The 24,696-nt window shown below is 43.4% G+C and overlaps 1 protein-coding gene across 1 annotated transcript in view; it reads left to right on the top strand.

Annotated features, from left to right (window-relative positions):
• LOC141141334 (alpha-1,4-N-acetylglucosaminyltransferase-like) overlaps positions 1 to 3,901 on the top strand; it is a 184,203-nt gene extending 180,302 nt beyond the window's left edge. The window contains exon 3 of the mRNA XM_073629006.1: positions 3,314 to 3,901. Coding sequence (XP_073485107.1) covers positions 3,314 to 3,901 — 588 coding nt within the window. The remainder of the gene's footprint in view (positions 1 to 3,313) is intronic.
• Positions 3,902 to 24,696: the final 20,795 nt, after the last annotated feature.

The raw sequence follows: 24,696 nt of genomic DNA, 5'->3' as shown, positions 1-24,696 counted from the left end.
CAATGTTCAGACAGTTTTTATAACAGCTTTTTTAACACTACACAGGCTATTACATCACTTTGATCAAGGCATTAGCTTTGTGGTTGACACAAACCTAAACAAGACTTCCATCTTCTTCGTAGAAAAATCCCTCTTACTTCTAACTTCAGAGCAACAATATATGTAAAGGAATAATAACCCAAAACAATAAATATATATTATCAACCACCTCTTTCACATAGGAACTGTAGAAATAATGCTGCTAGCCATGACAGCTTCCTTCCTGTTAATAGTTGCTACCAGACTTTATTGCATGGGGTCCCCTGTTTCATCCATACCAGACCCTCATTAAGGATAAGGGTCTGCCATGTATTTTTAGGGTGAAAGACACAATCTGTTTAGTGTGGGGGTCCCCCATTAACATCTACAGTATCTCAGACCCTCATCCAGGATAAGGATCTGGTATAGATGAAGAGAGTCCCCTGCCTCTTTGTTTACAAATAGAATATGCTGCAGCAAAAATAACATTTAAATCACATTTAAATTGACTCGTCGTTGGTGGCACCGCCTCCCCCTTGTGACGTCCTGGACCAGTGCATGCTGGGTCAGAGATGTCGCAAGAGGGCGGCGCCACCAGGTGATGTTGCCAGGTGGCCCTGCCCTTACCTACAGAAGGACTGTCAAACAGCAGAGGATGCATTTGACGGTTGGCTGTCAATGAGTGCAGAGTGATTTTTTTTTTTTTCTGGCTGCGTCATTCATGATGGATTTACATCAGGGACACTGTTTTTTAATTTTTTAATATAGGAACTGTTACATAGTTACATAGTAGGTAAGGTTGAATAAAGACAACAGTCCATCCAGTTCAACCTGTGTAGGTGTATGTGATAATCATTTCCCATATCCCTGTACGTTGTGTTCTTTAAGATGCGCATCCAAGAGTCTTTTAAAAATATCAACGCTCCCCGCTGACACCACCACTTGTGGAAGAGAGTTCCACATTCTTACCACCCTGACAGTGAAAATACACTGTGCTGCTTAAGATTAAACCACTCCTCCTCCAATCTCATTGTGTGGCCCCGTATCCTCTTACACCCCTGAGATTAAATAGCTTTTTTCCTATTCTGGGGTCACCATTGAGGTATCTGTAAATCGCAATCATGTCCGCTCTCAAGCGTCTTTTCTCCAGCAAGAATAAATTTAGTGCTTGTAGTCGCTCCTCGTATTTGAGGTCCTCCATCCCCCTTATTAATTTAGTTGCCCTTCTTTGGACTCTCTCCAGCACCTTGATTCCCCCAGAGGTTCTCCTTCCTAGGGAGTAGTTTGCATTTATGTTCTTAGCCCCCAAGTGCATTATTTTACATTTCTCCACATTAAACCTCCTTTGCCATATAGTTGCCCACTCCCATTATTTTGTTCAGCTCTTTCTGTAAAATGTTTATATCCTGATGTGAAGTTATATTCCTGCTTACTTTTGTGTCGTCCGCAAAAACTGAGATTGAGCTATTTATCCCATCCTCTATATCATTTATGCATAACTTAAACAGAATTGGTCCCAAGAACCTTTGGACGCACCCCTGTAACCAGTTTTTTATCCAAGAACAAACCTTAATTGTAAAAACTGTCTGTGTTGTTATTACTTTTTGACACTTTTTTGGTGAATGTGGCACTGGGATCTGGGGGCCCCATTCACAGACCCCCACAACCACAGCCCAGGGTTGTGGGGAAGAGACCCTTGTCCCCATCAACATAGGGACAAGGTACTTTGGGGTGGGGGCTCAAAGAAACCACCTTCCCCCCCATGTTGAGGGCATGTGGCCTGGTAAGGTTCAGGTAGGGTTGCACTCGCTCGTCCCCCAAATCGCTTTGCTGATCTACCAGGCTGCATGCTCGGATAAGGGTCTGGTATGGATTTGGGGGTGACCCCCCCTGCCATTTTTGTTTTACTATTGTTTTACCGGCAAAGCCTATTGTCAGCAGAGGACTCATCGGTTGTTAAGGACGTCACGGTCGGCTTCCTGGCCCCGCTCCTTAACAACCAGCTTTTACCCAAAGCTTTGCCCAAGCAGGGCGCAAAATGCACTGTGCAGCACGCAGTGCATTACAGGGTGTTTGGTGGGGCGAACACCTGCTGAACACCCTGCAAATTCAGGTGTTCCCCAAATGCGGTGGCCCAAACTCATGCTCAGGCCAAACCATAGTAGTAGGCTGTATACATTGTACAGCTGTGCCACTTCACAGGCAGGGTAAAGTGGTATTAAAAGTTTATTTGTTGTTTTCTTTTTTAAATAACAAACATGTTGGACTTACCTGCTCTATGCAGTGGTTTTGCACAGAGCAGCCCCAATCCTTCTCTTCTCGGGTTCCCCTGCTGGTGCTCGTGGCTCTTCCCTCTTGACCAATGCCCCCAATAGCAGGCTGCTTGCTATAGGGTCACTGGTGTGTGCTCTATCCCGAGCCCTGCTCTATGCATTTATAAGGCTGTCCCAATCTCTCACTGGCTGTGATTGCCATTGGCTCCCGCTGCTGTCTCAGCCAAAGAGGAGAGGGAGTCTCTGGACAGCCAAGGCTCTTGTGCACATCGTTGGATTGTGAGGGGGCTCAGGTGAGTATTAGGGGGCCTGTGGGGGGAGCAACACACAGAAGGTTTTATATCTTTGTGCATAGAATGCATGAAGGTAAAAAAACCTTCAGCCTTTACAGCCTCTTAAAGGGCATCACCCAGGCACCTTATTTAGGGTTTGTTCATTTTTCTTAAATTGCTACTTTCCACCAAACATAAGTTAAAAAAACATGTTTTAGCTTTTGGTACATGTTCCCCAGCCCCCCCCCCCCCCTATGTTTAACAATCTCTTGCTTATTAGCCTAGAAAATATCTATTCATTTTTTTTACATTCATCTTCTATTGCCTGCAGTAGGGTGCAGATATGGCATCCATACTTTACTCATGTTCTGCAAACCTGCCTTGAACAGAACCCAGGCACCTTCAGGTTATCCCTAGTTACAGAAGCCCCATTCAATTATCCCTCATTAGCCCCATTATGCTATGTTTTTTTTTCTTAAAAAAAAAAAAAAAAAAATAGAAAATGTAAAATACACAACTAAAACACTAAAAAGAAAATAAGGAAAAAACACGCAGAACACAAAATAAAGTAAATAAACTACCATAAGTCAGAGCCAGGCCAACCCCCAGGCAAACAGGATGGCCACCCACAAGCTGTAACAGAGAAGCTGGGAAAGGGGCAGAGGGAGGTTAATAACATGGTATTTTAAATGTGAAAAAATATGCTAAAGTCATGATCTCATGAAATGCTGTACTTTTCTGGATTACCAGGTAAACCCTGAAAAAGAAGTCTACTGGACCCATGTTAGCTCAGATGCCTGTAGGTTTGCTCTAATGTGGAAATACGGTGGAATTTACATGGATGCTGATGTCATCTCACTTCGTCCAATACCCCAGGACCATTTTGTAGCGGCCGAAACTTTGACATATACTAGCAGTAGTGTTTTTGGCCTCTCCTCACATTACCAGTTGACGTGGCAGTTTATGGAGAACTTTGTTGAGGACTACAGGGGAGAAATATGGGGGCACCAAGGGCCGGGGGTTTTCACTCGTGTTGTGAAGAAATTGTATGGCATGCCAGTATTTAACTCTACGGATGATGTCATGTGTGGAAACATCAGTTATTTTCATCCTCAACGTTTCTACCCCATCTTGTATCCAGCATGGAGAAGTTACTTTGAAGTCTGGCAGAATTTGTCAACATTTAATGATTCCTATGCCTTACATCTTTGGAATTTCATGAATAAAGAAGGTAAATCCATGGTACCTGGAAGCAACACATTGGTGGAACATCTCTACCAGAAACAGTGCCCTACCACTTATGGATATATCTTGAGAAATGAGAAAACTCATCTGTGACTTAAATTGAGGGTATTTGGCTCATTTAAAACTTAACTCAATTATTGTTAATAAAAAAAAAATTCTCTCTGGGTGAATAATGTACATTGCAGGGATTTTGACAAACTTTATTGCAGATCCCTCCTGTTTTCTTCTGTTTCTGTGTTTCACCATGTCCCTTGTAGACATATTCAAAATGAAAGGGTCTGGTTCATTGTAACTGAACTTTCCCTGTTCTGATGAGAAAAACTGCAGTGTCTGCATCTCTTTAGAATGATTTAACCCTTGGGTAATATCTTGCCAAAAATAACATTCCTATTGCAGGGGTCCCTAAAAATGACTTATAATGCAGACTTCTGGGAAATTATGTGAGCCAATCACACAAGCAGAAAATTGCATTTCTTGGAGCAATTTGTATACCAACAGTGTACAGCACACACCCATAAATGTCATTTCTTGTGTGATTGGCTCACTGATTTACAGAACACCTCCAAGTAGCCATATTGCACTTAGTTTTACAGACACTTATAACAGCTGCAGATTAAAAATGAAAGGTAATTTTTATTAGCATTAAATTAAAAGCATGGTCTTTGGAATGGGAGGGGAGAGGTAAAGCCAGAGAGATGAGAATTATTTGATAGTGGCTTAGAAAACGAAGGTCCACATTTAATCCATTATCTCTTGCATCAAGCAGAATTAACATTTGCAGCTCAAAGGTTTTCTTTTCCTGAGTATTCCTAAAATCTCCCTTATGAACCAAAATATTCATGTCTTCCATGGAATGGTCTAGTTATGAGAAATTATGCCCCACAGGTGGAACACCTTTCCCCTATATTCTGTGGATAACACTTCTGTCCCCTGCATCTTCCTTCTCTTTATTTATAATGTGTGTGTATAGATTCATTCTTTTTTGTCTTTTTTTGTCCTGTTTCGCCCTGATTGCACTTGTTTGATTGAATGAGGTACACCTCATAAATGGAGGTGCAAATGCATGATCCTGTAATAATGAAGGTGAAACTTTTTTATTGTATATTCCCATACTTCCCATCCATCCCAGATTCTGCAGGACTGTCCCGAGATTTTAAGTAAGTCCCGGTGCCCCGCAGATCTAGGCTGGAGTGCTGGAATCCAGAGTTCCAGTTCCTGTAACAAATTCCAGCACTGGGCTCCATTCAGTGGTGGTATCCTCAAAGTGAAAATCTCTACTCCCCCCCCCAAAAATCTTCAATACTGTCATTGGTTGCTAGGACTGCCGGCATTCTAGCAACCGATCACACACTTTGCAGGCCATCTCCCAGCCCTGACCACTTCCTCAGGCTTCCTGTCTCTTAGCAGCTTTGAAGAGGAGCCATGAAGTAGCTTCAAAAAGTGAAAGGACAGTGAAGGACAGAGACCGGAGCCATCCTCTACGCTGCTTATGCAAGCCCAGCCAGTGATTTAGTTAGTATCATTACCTCCTTATACCATCCACTAGCCTTCCTAGTCCATCTCCCCTTTAACCCCTCCACCAGCATCACTCCCGCTCCAACCCAACTATCAGCTGGATGGTCTGCCAATCCCTCTCCTGCTAGCTTCCACTGCTAGCAACACCCCATCCAAGCCAGGCAGCGTGCTACTCCCTCTCCTGCTGTCATCACTGCTTGATGCCTCCCTGCCTGTCATTTCAATTACTTCCCTCACTCTTCTATCTGCCACTGCTCCCAGCCATTTCTACAGTCTCTCTTGCTTGCACCACTGCTTGATGCCTACACGCCTGTCATTCCAATCACATGCCACACGTTTGCACTCGCACACTTTGCCACTTACACTCATTTCCCTAACATGCAGCAAACCTACATAGCCGACAATATTGAATCCCCTTGCCAGCTGTTACAACTGCCCCATGCCTTCCAGCATCTTCCCTCTTCCCCCTTCATTGCTTCGCCCCCCCCCACAGGCTCTTCCAGCATCCTCTTTCATTCCCACTCACCAGCCAGCATTGAAATCCATCCTCTAGCCCAGCCCTTACCCCCCACTAACCTGAAGCATTGTTTTCAGTGTTTCTCTTTAGCCACCAACCAATTTTCCCATAACCCTTCCATCCCCCCTTCCACCCCCTCCAGAGAGACTTCAATACCTTCCAGTTCAAACACCCCTTCCCCCACTCCACCCTGCCCACACTTACCCTTTCCCTAACCCTACCCCACCTCCACTTACCTTTTCCCCATCCCAACCCCCAACCCACACCCTAGCCCCACCCCCGCCATCCACCTATAACCCCCTCACACTCCCAGCCCACTTACTCATTCTGCATCAGAACAATGACAGGGGGGGTACTCTGATGGGGGGCACATTGACAGGGAGAGCAGGGTGGGAGAGAGGATTTGTGCTAGGAATGGAGATTGGGGGGACTTGTGCTTGAAGAGGGGAAGAGAGAGATTTGGTTGGAAAGAGGGATTGGAGGAAAGGAGGATTTGTGTTGGGGGGAATTTTGGGAGGGGGATTTTTACTGGGGGGGGTTGTGCCATGAGGGAGGATTTGTGGGTTGGAAGAAGATTTATTTTGGGAGGAGGAATTGGAGAGAAGGAGGATTTGTCCTGGGGGGAAAATTGAAGGGGAAAAGGATTTATTCTGAAAGGGGGGAACTAAGGTGTGTGGGGATTTGTGCTGAGATGGGGAAGAACGGTGGATTGTGCTGAGAGAGGGGATTTGGGTTGGTGGGGAAAAATTTGTCCTGGGGAAGGGGAAAGAAGGTTTGTGCTGGGAGGGGGGATTTAAGTCAGGATTTGTGATAGAACTGGGGAGAAGACTTGTGCAGGCATGGGGGATTTGAGGGAAAGAGGATTTCTGCTGGGGGCGATCTGGGGGAAAGTATTTTACCCAAGATTGGGGGGAAGTTGTGCTGGAAGAGAGGACTTGAGAGAGAGGATCTGTGCTAGAAGTGGGAAGAGAATTTTTGCTGGGAGGGGGGTTTGGGGGCAAGATTTGACCTGGAGGGTTTTGAAGAGGGGGAAAAGGATTTATGTTGGGAAGGAGGGGTTGGGTGGCTTTGTGCTAGAAGCAGGGAGAGGATTTGTGCTGGGAGGGGATTTGGGAGTGGGGTATTTGTGCCAGGATGAGGAGTTGTTCTAGGAGAGGGCATTTGGGGGTGGAAGGAGATCTGTGCTGGGAAAGGGGATTTGGGGCAGATGATTTGTGCTAAAAGTGGAGAAAGGATTTACACTGGGAGGAGTAGGATCTGTACTAAAATAGAGATTTGGGGGGCTTCTTGAAGGGGGGGGGATATTTGCTGGGAAAAAAATTGGGGGGGGGGGTTGTTGTGTGCTGGGAAGGGGGATTGGTGAGGGAAAGAAGATTTGTGCTGGGGGATTTAGAGAGGGGGAATTGGGTGGGAGAGGATTTTTATTAGAATGTGGGGGTTGTGCTAGGATGGAGGATTTGGGGGGTGTAAGAGGATTTAATCTGAGATGGGTACTGGAGGGAAGAAAGATTTTTTTTTTTATAAGGGGGAACCATGTGTTAGGAGGGGGGATTTTCTTGTCGAGGATTTGTTCCGAGAGGGTGAGAGAGATTTGTGCTGGGGGGGTGAGTGTGCAAATTAGTGTTTCAGGACTAATACTATGCATTACACACTCCTTTCCCCTGCATTCTGTGGATAACACTTCTGTCCCCTGCAATCTGTGCATTACATACTCCTGACCCATACATTCTGTGGATAACACTCCTGTCCCCTGCACTCTGTGTATTACATACTCCTGACCCCTACATTCTGTGGATAACACTCTTGTCCCCTGCATTCTGTGCATTACATACTCCTGTCCCCTGCATTCTGTGCAATATGTACTCCTGTCCCTTGTATTCTATGAGTAGCACGCCTGACCCCTGCATTTTGTGCATTACATACTCCTGCCCCCTCCTTTCTGTGCATGACATACTCCTGACCCCCTGCATTTTGTGAATAACATGCCTGTCCCCTGCATTCTGTGCATTACATACTCCTGCCTCCTGTGCATTATATAATCCTGTCCCCTGCATTCTGTGCATTACATACTCCTGTCCCCTGCATTCTGTGCATTATGTACTCCTGTCCCCTGTATTCTGGGAATAACACGCCTGTCCCCTGCATTCTGTGCATGACATACTCCTGACCCCTGCATTCTGTGGATAACACTCCTGTTCCCTGCATTCTGTGCATTATATACTCCTGGACCCTGCATTCTGTGCATTACAGACTCCCTGCTCTCTCTGTGTCATGTACTCCTAAACCCAGCACTGACTACAGCCCTCTGGATACTATCACTCAGTAAAACCCATCTCCACCATCAGGAGCTCTGGTGAATACCGGTTAGTGCTCAGACTCCAAACCTCAGGTGAGCCAGCTTTATCCACCAGGGAGACCTGCGTGAACACTTATCCAGTTGGTTGGTGGGGCTTCTCCATGGCTAAATAGCTACTGGTCTCTAAGCCTGATCCCTGACTGTGACAAAGGCTGTTCTAGGAACAATAGGGACAGATGGCCTATGATTACTGAAAGTTTTGCATGCTTGGCATGCATCTCAATTAAGTTTCTCAGTACCAGGAAACCTTGGTGGACATTGTCCCCAACTCATGCTCTCCACAGGAGAGGGGACACAACAGTTTTTGCTCACATGGCAGGCCCAATTGCAGTCTACATGTTTTTACTTCCCTAACAGCCTCTATAGGCTCCTCCTCCAACCAGAAAATGGCACTATACATATCTACTAATTGGTGGAAGATTTCAGCCATCCATAGAACAGGACCTAAGTTAAACACTACTGAGAAGAAAGGGGCCAGAAAGCTTAAAACGCTTCTTACAACTAACTACCTTATTTAACTGATTACCCTTTAAAATTTTTGCCTATTATAACATGATTTTATTTCAGTGCTACTTATAAATTTGTCATAACCTTTTTTTTTTTCAATAAAACTCTTGAAAACAAAATTGATAATTCATTTCGGTTTGACACTAGTAGGTTGTGTAATATGTTAATTTTACCTTTTAAAAGCTCTAAAGACAAGCTCTTTCTGCAATCTTTGTCTCAATGCCTCTTTTCAAAGGGCTAAAACCAGGTTATTGCTCTTTCTTTGCTGAACTTCATTGTTATTAAAGATTTTTTAAAGAATAGGTTTTATTAGCGTTTCAACACAATTAACAAATAGTACATTCCGTATGTAGGAAGCAGACTCCCCCATTTATTTATTTCTTATTGGTATTAATGAAGGGTTACATCATTGCATCTGAGGTAAAAGCATTCCAGTGAACGAAAAACAGTAAGAATCACTTAATCATAATTCTAGATGTGGTTGGAAGGATGCCTCTCCCCCGGCTGCACCCAGACAGTAGAGTATGGATCACACAATGAGGGAGGCATAGAAAGCAGGAACAGGAAGGAAAGGGGGGTCCAGCCGAGAAAGCCCCACAGCATCCAAGTGAGATATATGGCTTGCGAAAAAAAAATCAGTGGAAGGGATGGAAAAGGAAAACGTTAGAACATTTGATACAGAGTGCTCTATGTTGCGACAAAATTTTGGTTTTGGTCTTGTGGTTGGGCCATTATCTCCTCCATTCTCATTATATTATACAGTATTACCTACTTCCTGAACTATGGGGTAGTGGTTGACCTCAAGAGCCTAGGGATTAACAATCTACCTTCACTACATCTGAGGTAAAGGCATTCCAAGGAATGACAGTGTGAATCAACCATGATTCTACATGTGATTGGAGAGGTGCCACGCCCCTCCCTGCATGACAGTAGAGTGTGGATCACATAACCAGGGACAGATAGAGGGGGTGGGAAGGCCACCTAAGAAAGCATCCGAATGAGATATATGGATTGCAAAAAATAAACCGGTGGACAGGTTGTAAATGGAAAGTTAGAGAATTTGATCCAAGTGCTCCATGATGCAACAAAGTTTTGGTTTTGATCTTGTGGGTAAGCTATTATCTCCTCCATTCCCAGTATATTAATTTACCTACTTCATGATCTATGGGGTAGTGGTTGACTTCCAGTGCTTAGTTATCAATGACCTACCTTCAGAAAAGTGAAATCATAAAATATCTCTCTTCGCTACCACTGGGTATTCTGGGAACAATTAAAGTAGGGCTATTTCTAGAGACTCCGTTCTATCCATATCCACATTTTGATAATAGTGGTTGAATTGTTCTTTCCAAAAAGGGCAAATAAGTCAGTAGGACCACCAAACGTTGGGCTTTGTACGTTCTTTTTTCCTGCATCTTCAACAATGGTAAGCCAACAAAGGAAAGAGTGTGAAAAATATAAGAAATACCTATAAGCCGCGCACTATGAATCAAAATAAATACATTACAATTGTGCTGAAAAAACCTCTATGGAGCAGCTGGTAGTGAGACCAACAACCTAATAATGTGCTAAAGAAATCAAATAAATTTCATACCACACTCTAAATAACCATATATGCATACATAAACAATAGTGCTAAAAATTTATAAGTGAATTCATAAACATATGTGCTGAAACAATAATAATGAAAAATGTCCAACATAAACAATTTCCAAAGAAAATTAAATTAAAATGAAATGTCTTTAGACCACCACCAAAATCTTCTATCAATGCGAGTGATGAGAATCCTTGCAGACTGGGTAAGATAGATAGCGTCTTCCACCGCCACCAGGCAAACAATCTACTCACCAGATGAATTTGACACCCATTACAGGTAGTCAAACCAAGCGCTGATACCAATGGAAGTGTGTCTTCTAAGGAGAGACTGGTCCTCGACACTATGAACTCCAACTAATTGATCATATATTAAGAAAGAAGAAGAAGGGGCTCCTGATTATGTAGTATGTAAAAAAATCCTTTTATTGCATAAGAGGCATCGACATAAAACACAATAAAAACAATTTGCCCAATTCAAAACATGCAGGCACACGGTTTGCGTACCACCTGCATTCCAACTAACAGAAGTCCAGCGAACTTGGGCAAAAAATGCTTGTAATATGTGTTTAATAGTTTCCTTGTTTACTTTCACAGGTTGAATGTAACATCCTTACCTTTCATTGATTGATTGCTAGAGGTTACTGCACATTATTTCTGCTCACTGATTGGTTGCTAGAGGTTACTGCACATTATTACCACTCACTGATTGGTTGCTAACACAAACTAACACAGCAGTCTCCTTGCCAGAGTAGAAGTGTTGTGTTGTATTGCAGCAGAATCTAACATGTGGCAGAAAATATGGGGTTACCAAAGCCAACCAGGATTACATTCAAAACAGTACTGTCAATGATCATAGCAATCAGAGAGGCAGCGATGACTGATAGTTTAGCAGCTAAAGCAGTGAACGTTTAACTTAGCCGTGCAAATAAGCCCATTGAGAATCAAACAATTTACCAACTGTCTGCTCATCCATGCTGACGAGTGTTATGCACAGGCAGAGCTGTTAATGTTAATAGCAAGCAAAGAGGAAGAGAAGGGCGATACTAGATTAGCATTTTAAACAGTGGAAAATGTCTGTTCAGCTATGCACATGTGCTCATTCAGATTATAACTCTGGCTTTCTGCTCATCGATGCCACCTTAGGAATGTCATTGCCTCATTCCTGTGATTCTCCCTCACTCATCCAGCCCCTGCCACTGCTTGTCAGTGTCTCCCTCCTCTCGGCCAGCTTCACTGTCCATCTTAGACATCACTGCTTACTGCTTTCCTTTTCCTGCAGTTGCACTATGTTACAGGGAGTGATTGGTAGGATGTTTGGCCCCACAACAATGTCTGGGCCTGGGACAGCTGCCCATTTTGCCCTGCCTTAACCATTTCCATACAGGGCATTTTCACCCCCTTCCTGCCCAAGCCAATTTTCAGCTTTCAGCGCTGTCACAATTTCACGGTCATACAACACTGTACCCAAATGAAATTTTTAGCATTTTTTCCCCACTGATAGAGCTTTCTTTTGGTGGTATTTGATCACCCCTGCGGTTTTTATTTTTTGCGCTATACAAGACTGACAATTTTGAAAAAAACACAATATTTTTTACTTTTTGCTATAATAAATATCCAAATTTTTTTTTTTAAACAAATTTTTTCCTCAGTTTAGGCCAATACATATTCTTCTACATATTTTTGGTAAAATATTTATTGGTTTGCGCAAAAGTTATAGCGTCTACAAGATAAGGGGATAGATTTATAGCATTTTGATTATTATTTTTTTTTTTTACTAGTAATGGCGGCGATCTGCGATTTTTATCGTGAATGCAATATTGCGGCGGACACATCGGACAATTTTGACACATTTTTGGGACCATTCACATTTATACAGCGATCCGTGCTATAAAAATGCATTGATTACTGTATAAATGTGATTGGCAATGAAGGTGATTCTAACTGTGGGGGGAGGGGATTCACAAGGGGAGGAGAACGATCGGTGTTCCTCTGTACAAGGAACACACCATCGGTCTCCTCCCATCTGACAGGACACGGATCTGTGTGTTTACATACACAGATCCACAGTCCTGTTCAGTTACCGGGCAATAGCGGGTGCCCGGCGGATATCGCGGCCGCCGGGCACGCGCACCGGGACCCGAGTGATGCGGCGGGCATGCGCCCCGTAGGGATCCTAGAAGGCAGTGCCATCATATGACGGCGGCCCAGGATAACAGATGCACCGTCCCGCTGTCATATGAAGGGGGGCATGCAGCAAGTGGTTAAAGATGGCCCTGGGTGCAGTTTACCCTCCCTTCTGTAGAGAGGTGCTGTGATGCTGGCTGTTGTACAGAGGGCGTAGGGGATTGTCCCTCTGCAGACTCTGTATATTTGACCAGAGGAGCAGTGGTCTGATTGGACACTGCAACACTGGGTGACCTCAGTGGCCATCTTTAACGGAGGCAATGCTTATAAATAGCAAAGCTCCAATGTGTTTGTGTCAGGGCTGGGCTCAGCCCTTCCTTCTCTAAGCTGGCCGCTCAGCTGTCTGCTAATTGCCAGCTCCTATCTCTCCACAGTTACTCAGCTGTTGATATCCTGCTTGTCAGTCCTGCTTAATTAAGCCGTCCAGTCCAGAGGATCTCTGCCTTCACCTTGGTCAACATCGAACATGCGATCCTGTTCAAGACTTGCTTTGCTGACATCCCTTCTGGCTCCAGATCCTGCTTGCTGTTCCACTACATTGATCCCTGACTTCTGGCTTGGCTGACTATCCTTTCCGGTTACTGATCTCTGGCTATGTTTTGACTACATTTGTTTCTTTTATTAGTAAGAAGTTGTACAAGAAGTTGTAACCTGTGGGGTGCAATTACGAGATTGGTGACAGAGAGCTGTTGGCGATCATTTTAGCCTTGAAAGAATGGAGATATCTCCTCAAAGGTACCACTGTGCCGGTTCTCATTCTTACTGACCATAAAAGTCTCACATTCTTGTCTGAGGCTAAACGCCTCTCTCCCAAAAGGGCCCGATGGGCTCTTTTCTTGTCAAATATCAATTACATTGTCTCATTCTTACCCGGTACTAAGAATGTAAGGGCTGATGCCTTGTCAGGACAATTTTCCTCCACTTCCAAGTTGGAGTCGGTTTTGGTCCCTGTGATTCCTCCTGATCGTATTCCGGCTACGGTTCGCACCAGTCTCACTTCTCCTTTGGGTGACAAAACTCTTGCTGCTCAGGTCCATGCCACTCCTGAGAAGCCTTGTGACCGCTGCTTTGTCCCAGAGAGTCTCAATACTGCCGTGCTCCAGACTTGCCATTCTCCCAAGGCTGCTGGCTAGGGATGAGCCGAACACCCCCTGTTCGGTTCGCACTAGAACATGCGAACAGGAAAAAAGTACGTTTGAACACGCGAACACCGTTAAAGTCTATGGGACACGAACATGAATAATCAAAAGTGCTAATTTTAAAGGCTTATATGCAAGTTATTGTCATAAAAAGTGTTTGAGGACCTGGGTCCTGCCCCAGGGGACATGGATCAATGCAAAAAAAACTTTTAAAAACGGCCGTTTTTTTCAGGAGCAGGGATTTTAATAATGCTTAAAGTCAAACAATAAAAGTGTAATATCCCTTTAAATTTCGTAGCTGGGGGGTGTCTATAGTAAGCCTGTAAAGGGGTGCATGTTTCCCGTGTTTAGAACAGTCTGACAGCAAAATTACATTTCCAAGGAAAAAAGCCATTTAAAACTATTCGCGGCTATTGCATTGCCGGTCCGACAATACACATAAAAGTTCATTGATAAAAACGGCATGGGAATTCCCCACAGGGGAACCCCGAACCAAAATTTAAAAAAAAAATGACGTGGGGGTCCCCCTAAATTCCATACTAGGCCCTTCAGGTCTGGTATGGATATTAAGGGGAACCCCGGCCAAAATTTAAAAAAAAAAAGACGTGGGGGTCCCCCTAAGTTCCATACCAGACCCTTCAGGTCTGGTATGGGTTTTAAGGGGAAACCCGCGCCAAAAAAAAAAAAAAACGGCGTGGGGTCCCCCCAAAAATCCATACCAGAACCTTATCTGAGCACGCAACCTGGCAGGCCGCAGGAAAAGAGGGGGGACGAGAGAGCGCCCCCCCTCCTGAACCGTACCAGGCCACATGCCCTCAACATTGGGAGGGTGCTTTGGGGTAGCCCCCCAAAACACCTTGTCCCCATGTTGATGAGGACAAGGGCCTCATCCCCATAACCCTGGCCGGTGGTTGTGGGGGTCTGCGGGTGGGGGGCTTATCTGAATCTGGAAGCCCCCTTTAACAAGGGGACCCCCAGATCCCGCCCCCCAGTGTGAAATGGTAAGGGGGTACTTACCCCTACCATTTCACTAAAAAACTGTCAAAAATGTTAAAAATGACAAGAGACAGTTTTTGACAATTCCTTAATTTAAATGCTTCTTCTTTCTTCTTTCTTCTTTCTTCTGTCTTCCTTCATCTTCTTCTTCTGGTTCTTCTGGCTCTTCTGGTTCTTCCTCCGGCGTTCTCGTCCAGCATCTCCTCCGTGGCGTGGCCCGAGGAGAAGATAGAAGACGCCACGGAGGAGATGCTGGACGAGAACGCCGGAGGAAGAACCAGAAGAGCCAGAAGAACCAGAAGAAGATGAAGGAAGATAGAAGAAAGAAGAAGAATTTAAATAAAGGAATTGTCAAAAACTGTCTCTTGTCATTTTTAACATTTTTGACAGTTTTTTAGTGAAATGGTAGGGTACAGTACCCACTTACCATTTCACACGGGGGGGGGCTGGGATCTGGGGGTCCCCTTGTTAAAGGGGGCTTCCAGATTCCGATAAGCCCCCTGCCAGCAGACCCCCACAACCACCGGCCAGGGTTGTGGGGATGAGGCCCTTGTCCTCATCAACATGGAGACAAGGTGTTTTGGGGGGCTACCCCAAAGCACCCTCCCAATGTTGAGGGGATGTGGCCTGGTACGGTTCAGGAGGGGGGGCGCTCTCGTCCCCCCTCTTTTCCTGCGGCCTGCCAGGTTGCGTGCTCGGATAAGGGTCTGGTATGGATTTTTGGGGGGACCCCACGCCATTTTTTTTTTTGTGCGGGGTTCTCCTTAAAATCCATACCAGACCTGAAGGGTCTGGTATGGAATTTAGGGGACCCCCATGTCATTTTTTTCATTCATTCAAATTTGCCGCGAACACCCCAAATTGTTCGCTGTTCGACTCGAACTCGAAGCTCATCCCTACTGCTGGCCATCCTGGGAAGAATCAACTCTTTTGGGTCATTTCTCAACAATTCTGGTGGCCTAGTCTACGTGCTGATGTAACTGACTTCATAGCTGCCTGTTCCATGTGTGCTCAGAGTAAGACTCCATGTCACCTTCCAGTGGGCCTCCTACAACCCATATCCAATGGAGAGAGGCCCTGGACCCACCTGTCTATGGATTTCATTGTGGAGTTACCCAACACCCAGGGCAACACAGTTGTCCTTATGGTGGTTGATCGCTTCTCAAAGATGTGTCATTGTATTACACTTAAGAAGTTGACAACTTCTAACAAACTGGCTCCCATTTTTGCTCGGGAGATCTTTCGCTTACATGAGCTACCCAAGGTGATTGTCTTGTATAGGGGGAGTCAGTTTGTGTCCCGATTCTGGCGAGCCTTTTGTGCACAGTTGGGAATTCAGATTGCTTTCTCTTCTGCGTATCACCCGCAGTCTAATGGGGCTCCAGAACGAGCCAATCAGTCCTTGGAGCAATTCCTACGTTGCTATATTTCTGACCATCATAGCAACTGGTCAGACCTATTACTTAACAGTGCCTTGAATTCTGCTTCCCGATTATCCCCGTTTATAATGAATTATGGTTTCCAACCCTCCATGTTCCACAGAGTATTCCTGCATCTGCTAATCATAGGTACAGACTCCATGCTGACTGCAGACACCTGCCTGCGCCTTCCTACCAGGTTGGGGACAGGGTCTGGCTGTCATCTGGCAACCTCCGACTTCGTGTTCCCTCTCTGAAAGTCGCACCTCAGTTTATTGGGTCTTTCCGTATTCTTCGCGGGATTAAACCAGTGGTTTAAGCATTAGACCTTCCTTCTAATATGCGTATTTCGAATGTATTTCATGTCTCCGTATTAAAATCTTTTGTCTGCAACCGCTTTACCACCTTGGTGCCAAGTCGTCACCCTGTACAGGTTGAGAACCATGAGGAGTATGACATACAGTCCATTGTTCACTCCCATAGGTTCCGTGGGTGCATACAGTACCTGGTGCATTGGAAAGGGTACGGGCCAGAGGAACGCTCTTGGGTCTCATCCTCGGACGTACATGCCCCTGTCCTCCTCTGTGATTTCCATAGAAATTTTGCCCTCAAGCCTGGTGGTCCTCCGAGGGGGAGGGGTCATTGAGGAGGGGGTACTGTCAGGGCGGGGCTCAGCCCTTCCTTCTCTGAGCTGGCCTAGCTCTCCACAGTTACTCAGCTGTTGATGATGTCCTGCTTGTCAGTCCTGCCTACTTAAGCCGTCCAGTCCAGAGGATCTCTGCCTTCGCCTTGGTCAACATCACCAAAACTATCTCCTATGATTCTGTTCAAGACTTGCTTTGCTGACATCCCTTCTGGCTCCAGATCCTGCTTTCTGTTCCACTACATTGATCCCTGACTTCTGGCTTGACTGACTACCCATTCCAGTTACTGAACTTTGGCTATGTTTTGACTATGTTTGTTCCTTTTACTTTAATTATTAAACATGTGTGATTTAACTGTACTTCTGTCTCGGCCTGATTTCATGGTTTCTGACAATTTGGCATGTATTTTGTGTGTGGCTAGAGTAGGGAAAGAACAACGCTTGTCAGGGACAGTGAATTAGCCCTAGGGAAATGTTCCTGTTTGAGCAGGGACAGATTAAGGACACCAATGTCAACTCTGCTATCTTCTGTGCTGTGCTGTGTCATAGGACTTGCAGCAGTCCCCCAAGTACTGCTTGTACTGCTACTCTGCCTATTAGATACCCCCACCCCCAACACAGAAGCTGCTCTGTAATGTGATCTATGCCAAGCTAACGACCTTTATGTTGAAATTCTGCCAGTATGCTGCTAACATTACTGAGAACACTACTACTTCAGCACCTGTGTTGCCAGTGTCACTGTGTTCTCTGATACCATACTATTTGAACAATATTAAATATTTTGCCACAGTCCCTGCAGAAACATTACTAGTGCTGGTGATTGCCGTCTGTTTCCCTGGAACTCAACATAACAATAACAAAACAATAATTGTGGAAACTTTCCTTGACTCTGTGAGAGGTGACAACTTCGGGTTTGCTCAAGTGGTTTTTGACTAGGATCCGAACATGCCTGAGCTCATCCCTAATTACTAATGTACAAGTGCTACCAAATGCAGTTGAAAATTCAGAAGCTAGCCTTAAAATGATTGCAGAAAAGAATCTGTTTCTAGAGCAGCCTTTCTCAACCTTTTTAACGCAGAGGAACCTAAAATGATCTTCACATCCTAGTGGAACCCCTACTAAAATTAAATAACTGGGGTCAGATGGAAGGAGGACCCTTATAGTGGTGGTCAGAATGCCACCCTTATAAACAACTAAAAAATGATCAGTGGTGTCATGCTGCTAGCTCTGCCAAGTGGCATTGGACTTGGAATAATGCAAGCACCATCAGATGGGAACCAGCTCAGCCACAGCTTAAGGATCCCCTAGTAACCTTATGAGGAACCCTTGTTTTACATGAAACCCTGAATGAGAATGGTTGTTCTAGAGGAATGCATGACACAGATGTAGTTGGGATAAGGCTGTGCTACTTCCATTATCTGCAACCCAATAAAACAAGGGCACAACAATCCCACTTCCCATTGAAGGAGCCTAGACCGCCTTCCTGGAGCATTAAACCCTGTCACTACCAGTCAGTGCTTATCTAGCTGGTTGTTTCCCAGTCCAACCTGGAGAGACAGTATGTTTTCCTAATCTCAATATCCATTGCTTTTGCTGAAAAACATTTGGAATACAAAGGCATCATATGCAAACCAGGAAAGGTTGGTATGCAGCTAGTACTAATGGTAGGTTAACAAGATTGTTAAACTTTAACAAGGCATTTTATGGAAAGGTTTGAGCTCATAATTCAATTCATAATAATATGAACCAGGTATCTTGTAATCTAACTAAGGTATGGGAATCTTATATTTGAAAATATTTCCTAGTCTTTTTGACATGCTGTGTAGAGTGTTGCTTACACCTTTACTTGAGGCTATACAATGTAATTCTAGATGCAGTTTATTTCTAAGTAGTATATCCTCACTAAACAACAAACAAATTCTTGCAAGCTACCATGTAAAGGTCCAAATGATTATAAAAGAAAACTGCAAGCATTGATCACGTCCCATATGCTCGTGCCAACCCAGTAAATAAACTAATGCAATGCTGCTCTATCCAAATGTGATCATGAACCTGTCACATTCAATATTACCACTGTTGACTTCAAAATATTATAATATAAAATGTTGCAATCCTATGCAGTTAAATATTATACATGTATTGCAATCCTATGCAGTTGAAAATTGCAATCCTGTGCGATAATACCAGTGATAATCCTATGCGATTAAAAATTGCAATCATATGCGATAATTCCAGTGACAACTTATGTGACTATACAAAACTCTATATAAAGTGCATCCACATTGATTAACTACTATAAATAACACATATATCGTGCTTAAAGTGCTCTGGTGCAAGACTGTTCATGCATTAATGTGCTTTAAAAGGAACGCAACATAAAGTCCACTCCTAATTAGTTCTTTCTTCTGATTCTCATTAATGATGATAACATAAAAGGTGCTCATGTCCACTTTTGTGCTCCCCTTTGGTGTATGCGCTCACCTTAGTATTATACAACAGAAGTTATTATGTGTAGTGGCACGCAAACATACAATCACTACACGCATCCTCACATACCTGACCCTACACTCCCCACCTTCAATGCCCAATCTGATTACGACTTATATACTATAATATAAATAAAATTAAACTAAAATAAAGTATAATAGAAACTAGCACATAACAATCTGCATACACATGCGCACACACACACATGTAACTGAGTACTGTAATGGAAATTTGTACGTTCTGTATATAATTGTATCTATTTTGTATGCATTGCACATTGCCCTCACTGTGCACACAGCACTAATAATGTTTTCAGTAAATGTTTACATTCTTTCGAGTCCTGATTAGAATTAGCCTGCCTATGTAACGCCCCTTGTTACCATAAACGTACAATTGTAATATTAACCACTTCACGCCCGTGCTATAGCCGAAAGACGGCTGCAGCGCGGACGCTATCTGCTGGGTGGACGTCCCTGGACGTCCAGCTGTTTACTTCCGCAATGCGCGCTCCCGCGGGCACGCATCGCGGAAGTTCTGTGCTGGCCGTGTCCCTCGGACACAGCCAGTCACAGATCGCCGTAAACGACCAATGACAGCAGCCGTTTACAGTGCGATCGGCGGTGCCAATGAGAGAGGATCTCATATGTAAACATATGAGATCCTCTCTCATCTCCGGCTCTCCCTCCTCACACAGAGACAGCGTGTGAGGAGGGAGAGCGAACCGCTGCAGCGGTGAGTGGGGAAAAAAAAAAAAAAACTAAAAAAAAGTTGTCAGTGTCTCCTGTCATCCCTCCCCACTGTCTGTCGCCAGTGCCATCCGTCCCCACAGCCATCCCTCCCCAGTGCCATCCGTCCCAACTGCCATCCCTCCCCAGTGCCACCCGTCCCTACTGTCATCCCTCCCCAGTGCCATCTGTACACAGTGCCATCCCTCCCCACTGGCATCCCTCCCCACTGTCATCCCTCCCCAGTGCCATCTGTCCACAGTGCCATCCCTCCCCACTGTCATCCCTCCCCAGTGCCATCTGTCCACAGTGCCATCCCTCCCCAGTGCCATCCCTCCCCCGTGCCATCCCTCCCCAGTGCCACGTATCAGTGGCATCTGTCATCAGTGTCACGTGTCATCAGTGCCACGTATTAGTGCCATCTGTCATCAGTGCCATCTGTCATCACTGCCACGTGTCATTAGTGCCACATATTAGTGCCATCTGTCATCAGTGTCAAGTGTCATTAGTGCCACATATTAGTGTCATCAGTGTCAAGTGTCATCAGTGCCACGTATTAGTGCCATCTGTCAGTGCCATGTATTAGTGCCAAATGTCATAAGTGCCACGTATTAGTGCCATCTGTCATCAGTGTCATCAGTGCCACATATTAGTGCCATCTGTCATCAATGCCATATCAGTGTCATCAATGCCACGTATCAGTGCCATCTGTCATCAGTGCCACGTCAGTGTCATCAGTGCCACGTATCAGTGCCATCTGTCATCAGTGTCACATGTCATTGTCCTGGTGCTCCAGGGCCTTCAAAAGTGTAATACGTAGTCAACAAGTTAGATGTGTAATTTATGCTCCTAGAACACCTGATGGCGCTCCCTGCATGTTGGGCCTCTGTATGTGGCCAGGCTGTGAAAAAGTCCCACACATGTGGTATCGTAATACTCAGGAGGAGTAGCAGAATGTATTTTGGGGTGTTATTTGTGGTATATACATGTCATGTGAGAGAAATAACCTATTACAACGACAATTTTGTGGGGAAAAAAAAAATCTTAATTTTGCAAAGAATTGTGGGAAAAAATGACAACATCAAAAACCTCACCATGCATCTTACTAAATACCTTGGAATGTCTACTTTCAAAAAAGGGGTCATTTGGGGGGTATTTGTACTTTCCTGACTTGTTCGGATTGCAAGAAATGAGATCAGTCCACCAGTACATCAGGTGTGATCAATTTCTTATGATTTGCACCATAACCTGTAGACTCTCTAACTTTCACAAAGACCAAATAATATCCACTAATTTGGGTTATTTTTACCAAAGATATGTAGCAGTATAAATTGTGGCCAAAATTTATAAAGAAAAATTAATAATTTGCAAAATTTTATCACAGAAACTAAGAAAAATTCGTTTTTTTTTCAAAATTTTCGGTCTTTTTTTATTTATAGCGCAAAAAATAAAAAACCCAGAGATGATCAAATACCACCAAAAGAAAGCTCTATTTGTATGAAAAAAAGGACAAAAAATTCATTTGGGTACCGTATTTCATGACTGAGTAATTGTCATTCAAAGTGTGAGAGCACTGAAAGCTGAAAATTGGTCTGGGCAGGAGGGGGGTTTAAGTGCCCAGTAGGCAAGTGGTTAATGTGATACCTACGTAATCATGTGCATAAAAACCTTCAATTGTGTCATAATAAAGCAGAACAGTTATTTGGAAAGATGCTGAGCGTATCTTTTGTGTCTGTTACCTACTGCAGTAGTTATTATTAATTTGGAACCACTAATCAATATGAGGATAGGAGTTACCTATCATCAATTTAACCAAGTCAGCAAAAACTTCTTATGTATCCCATCCATCTTGGCTTTGTTAAATATTATGTCAGCTTTATTCCAAATAACAACCTCATCTTAATCTTTTTTTCTCTCAATAAGGGCTTGTTGTATAAATGTAAAATTACAAAATTGTTATCTTAATCTAAACTAATCCCATTTTTACAAATTTCCCCAATAACCTGGATTTCATTTCCAACCAAAGGTTGTCTAAACCATCTTCAATATATCTTTATTATTAATAAAATTGTTAAACTCATATTAGAAATTAATACTCATTATTACTTAATTTTACTTAATTTCCCTTTTTTAAATGCACTGTTTCCACTATCAAAGGATATTCAATTTGTGTAATACACGGTTAAATGTAATCTTCATTTTACCATGTTTGGAAAACAGATTCAAAATAATTGTGATCACATTGTTTACCATTAGATTCGTTAACCCGGCACATTTTGTTATAAATGTTTTGTCTAAAAAAAAATGGAAATGGCATGGTGTCCTTCCAGCTTATCACTGACCTCTCATCTCAGCCACATTCTTTCATGAAAGCACAAAGGAGGGGGTCACATCTGCATACATGACACACACAAGGGATAGAACTAAAGCTTCCAGCATTCACACATACACGAATATATGTCTCTTAAATCGCTTACATTTTTCCCATTTGTACACAACACATGCATATCATTCTCTCACTTTCTTTTAACTCTCATTAATATTTCCCTGCCTAAATTCTGCTTTCCTTATTTTGTTCAGATATCTTTTATATCTAGCTTCTATGATCAGATGGGCAGCCAGAGTGCTCATCCCATCTTCCCTCTGTGACAACATATAAAGTATTCTGTTTTTTAATTCTCATTTCTCTGTTTCTGATTTTACTAGTTGTAGTGCCTGACCCCAAATTCATCCCACAATGTAACATGAAAATGTCCCTTTCTGTCTAGTGTTAATTGTCACCCTTGATTCATCCTGCTCACATAGCTGTTTCTCTAGCTGTTTACTCTGCATGATTCTTAGTCCCTGTGGACTTTGGTGGTAACCCAGTTACCCATTGTGGATCCCTGTCCACTTTAACCATTAATCTAGGGGCTCAGTATAGGCGGAACCACAACTTCGGTTCATATATAGCGCTCCTCTTGCGCTGGACATTTTTGAGGGTCTCTTAACCTTCAATCCCTTACTTAATTCAATGCCCATAATGACTGGCCAGTCTTCTCTACGTGTGCCTATACCCTCTTGCCTCTAAACTACTTTATCTAGCAGATGTACTACATATACCTGTGAACAGCACTATTCTTCCCTTTCTTATCTATAACACTCCGATGGACAATAGACAGGGACAACATAACATATAACCACCAATCAATACAGTTCGATTTAGGGGAGTAAAATAGGTACCCTTTGTCCCAAAAAAGCCTTACCGATCGATCATAACTCAAATGTAAACAAAAGGCTTAACTCAGCCGGCTGATTATCAGAAATTCCCGGATCCTCTCAAGCTCCTCATTTCAGATACTCAGGGTCACCTGGAATCCCCTCCTAAAGCAAAGCTTGCCATGCTGACTTGGTTAAATTGATGATAGGCAACTCCTATCCTCATATTGATTAGTGGTTCAAAATTAATAATAACTACTGCAGTAGGGAACAGACACAAAAGATACGCTCAGCATCTTTCCAAATAACTGTTCTGCTTTATTATGACGCAATTGAAGGTTTTTATGCACATAATTACGTAGGTATCATATTAATATTACAATTGTACGTTTATGGTAACAAGGGGCGTTACATAGGCAGGCTAATTCTAATCAGGACTCGAAAGAATGTAAACATTTACTGAAAACATAATTAGTGCTGTGTGCACAGTGAGGGCAGTGTGCAATACATACAAAATAGAATACAATTATATACAGAACTTACAAATTTCCATTACAGTACCCATGTGCTGTTGATCTAAAAAATTCCCGTTCACATTAGTACCTAAAAACTATATGAACATCATACCTCTCAAATTTACCTGGTTCAACACCCACAAAGGAATGCGACTAGGAACTCACAGCATACCTATCCACCCCCTATTTACCCCCCTTTTTTGACACCCTAAAAAAAATATATATATATATATATATATATATACAATTGGGGACTACCAAAGTACCTAACATCCCCTATGTACCATATTACAACTACCCCCCTTCCCCTACAGATGGGTTATAAGGTAACCCATTGATGGATCAAAACACATCAACTAATATAACCCTAAGCACATCTGCCTCAAACTTATAAACATATAATAGGACATAGTGGATAACTATCAGTACTAGACTGTATGACTACCCACATGGATCAATTCTGACCCAATTCCAAACCATTGTCAGTGAGACCCAAACCAAGGGGTTGAGACATGAACTATTACTAAGGAAACATTTAAGATCAAACTCCTTGTTTAGCCCCCCCGGCATCAAGGACCCCAACTGATATATCCACAAGGACTCTTTTTTACTGATCTCTCTTTAATAATTAGACACTCTCCAATGTCTTTTGGGGGCTTCTATACCCCAAAATTGCATCCCTGCAATATTTTCATTATGGACATCCCTAAAATGTACCAATAAGTGATGTTTTTCAAAACCCTTTCGGATATTTCTAACATGTTCTTCCATCCAAACTTTTAGCGCCCTTTTAGTTCTTCCTACGTACAATAAGTTACATAGGCACTTAATAACATATACCACCCCAATCGTATCACATGGAATGATATCTCTAAAAGTGTCTAGGTGCTGAGTTTTTGAATTAACAAAACTCTTCACCTTCCTAATATTATTTGAAACCCTAATGCAACTGTAACACCTACTACATCCATGGAAGCCTTTAACATCCCAAAACATTAATTGTTTGGGCATGGGTGGCTCAACGATGTTATGTACCAGTTTATCTCTCAAGTTCGGGGCTCACTTTTAAACAATCCTTGGTTTCTCTGGCAAACT

This window comes from Aquarana catesbeiana, linkage group LG04 (genome assembly GCF_042186555.1).
Source record: "Aquarana catesbeiana isolate 2022-GZ linkage group LG04, ASM4218655v1, whole genome shotgun sequence".
Taxonomy (NCBI): Eukaryota; Metazoa; Chordata; class Amphibia; order Anura; family Ranidae; genus Aquarana; species Aquarana catesbeiana.
The sequence above is the reverse complement of the archived record's forward strand: the minus strand, read 5'-3'. Positions and strand labels throughout refer to the sequence as shown.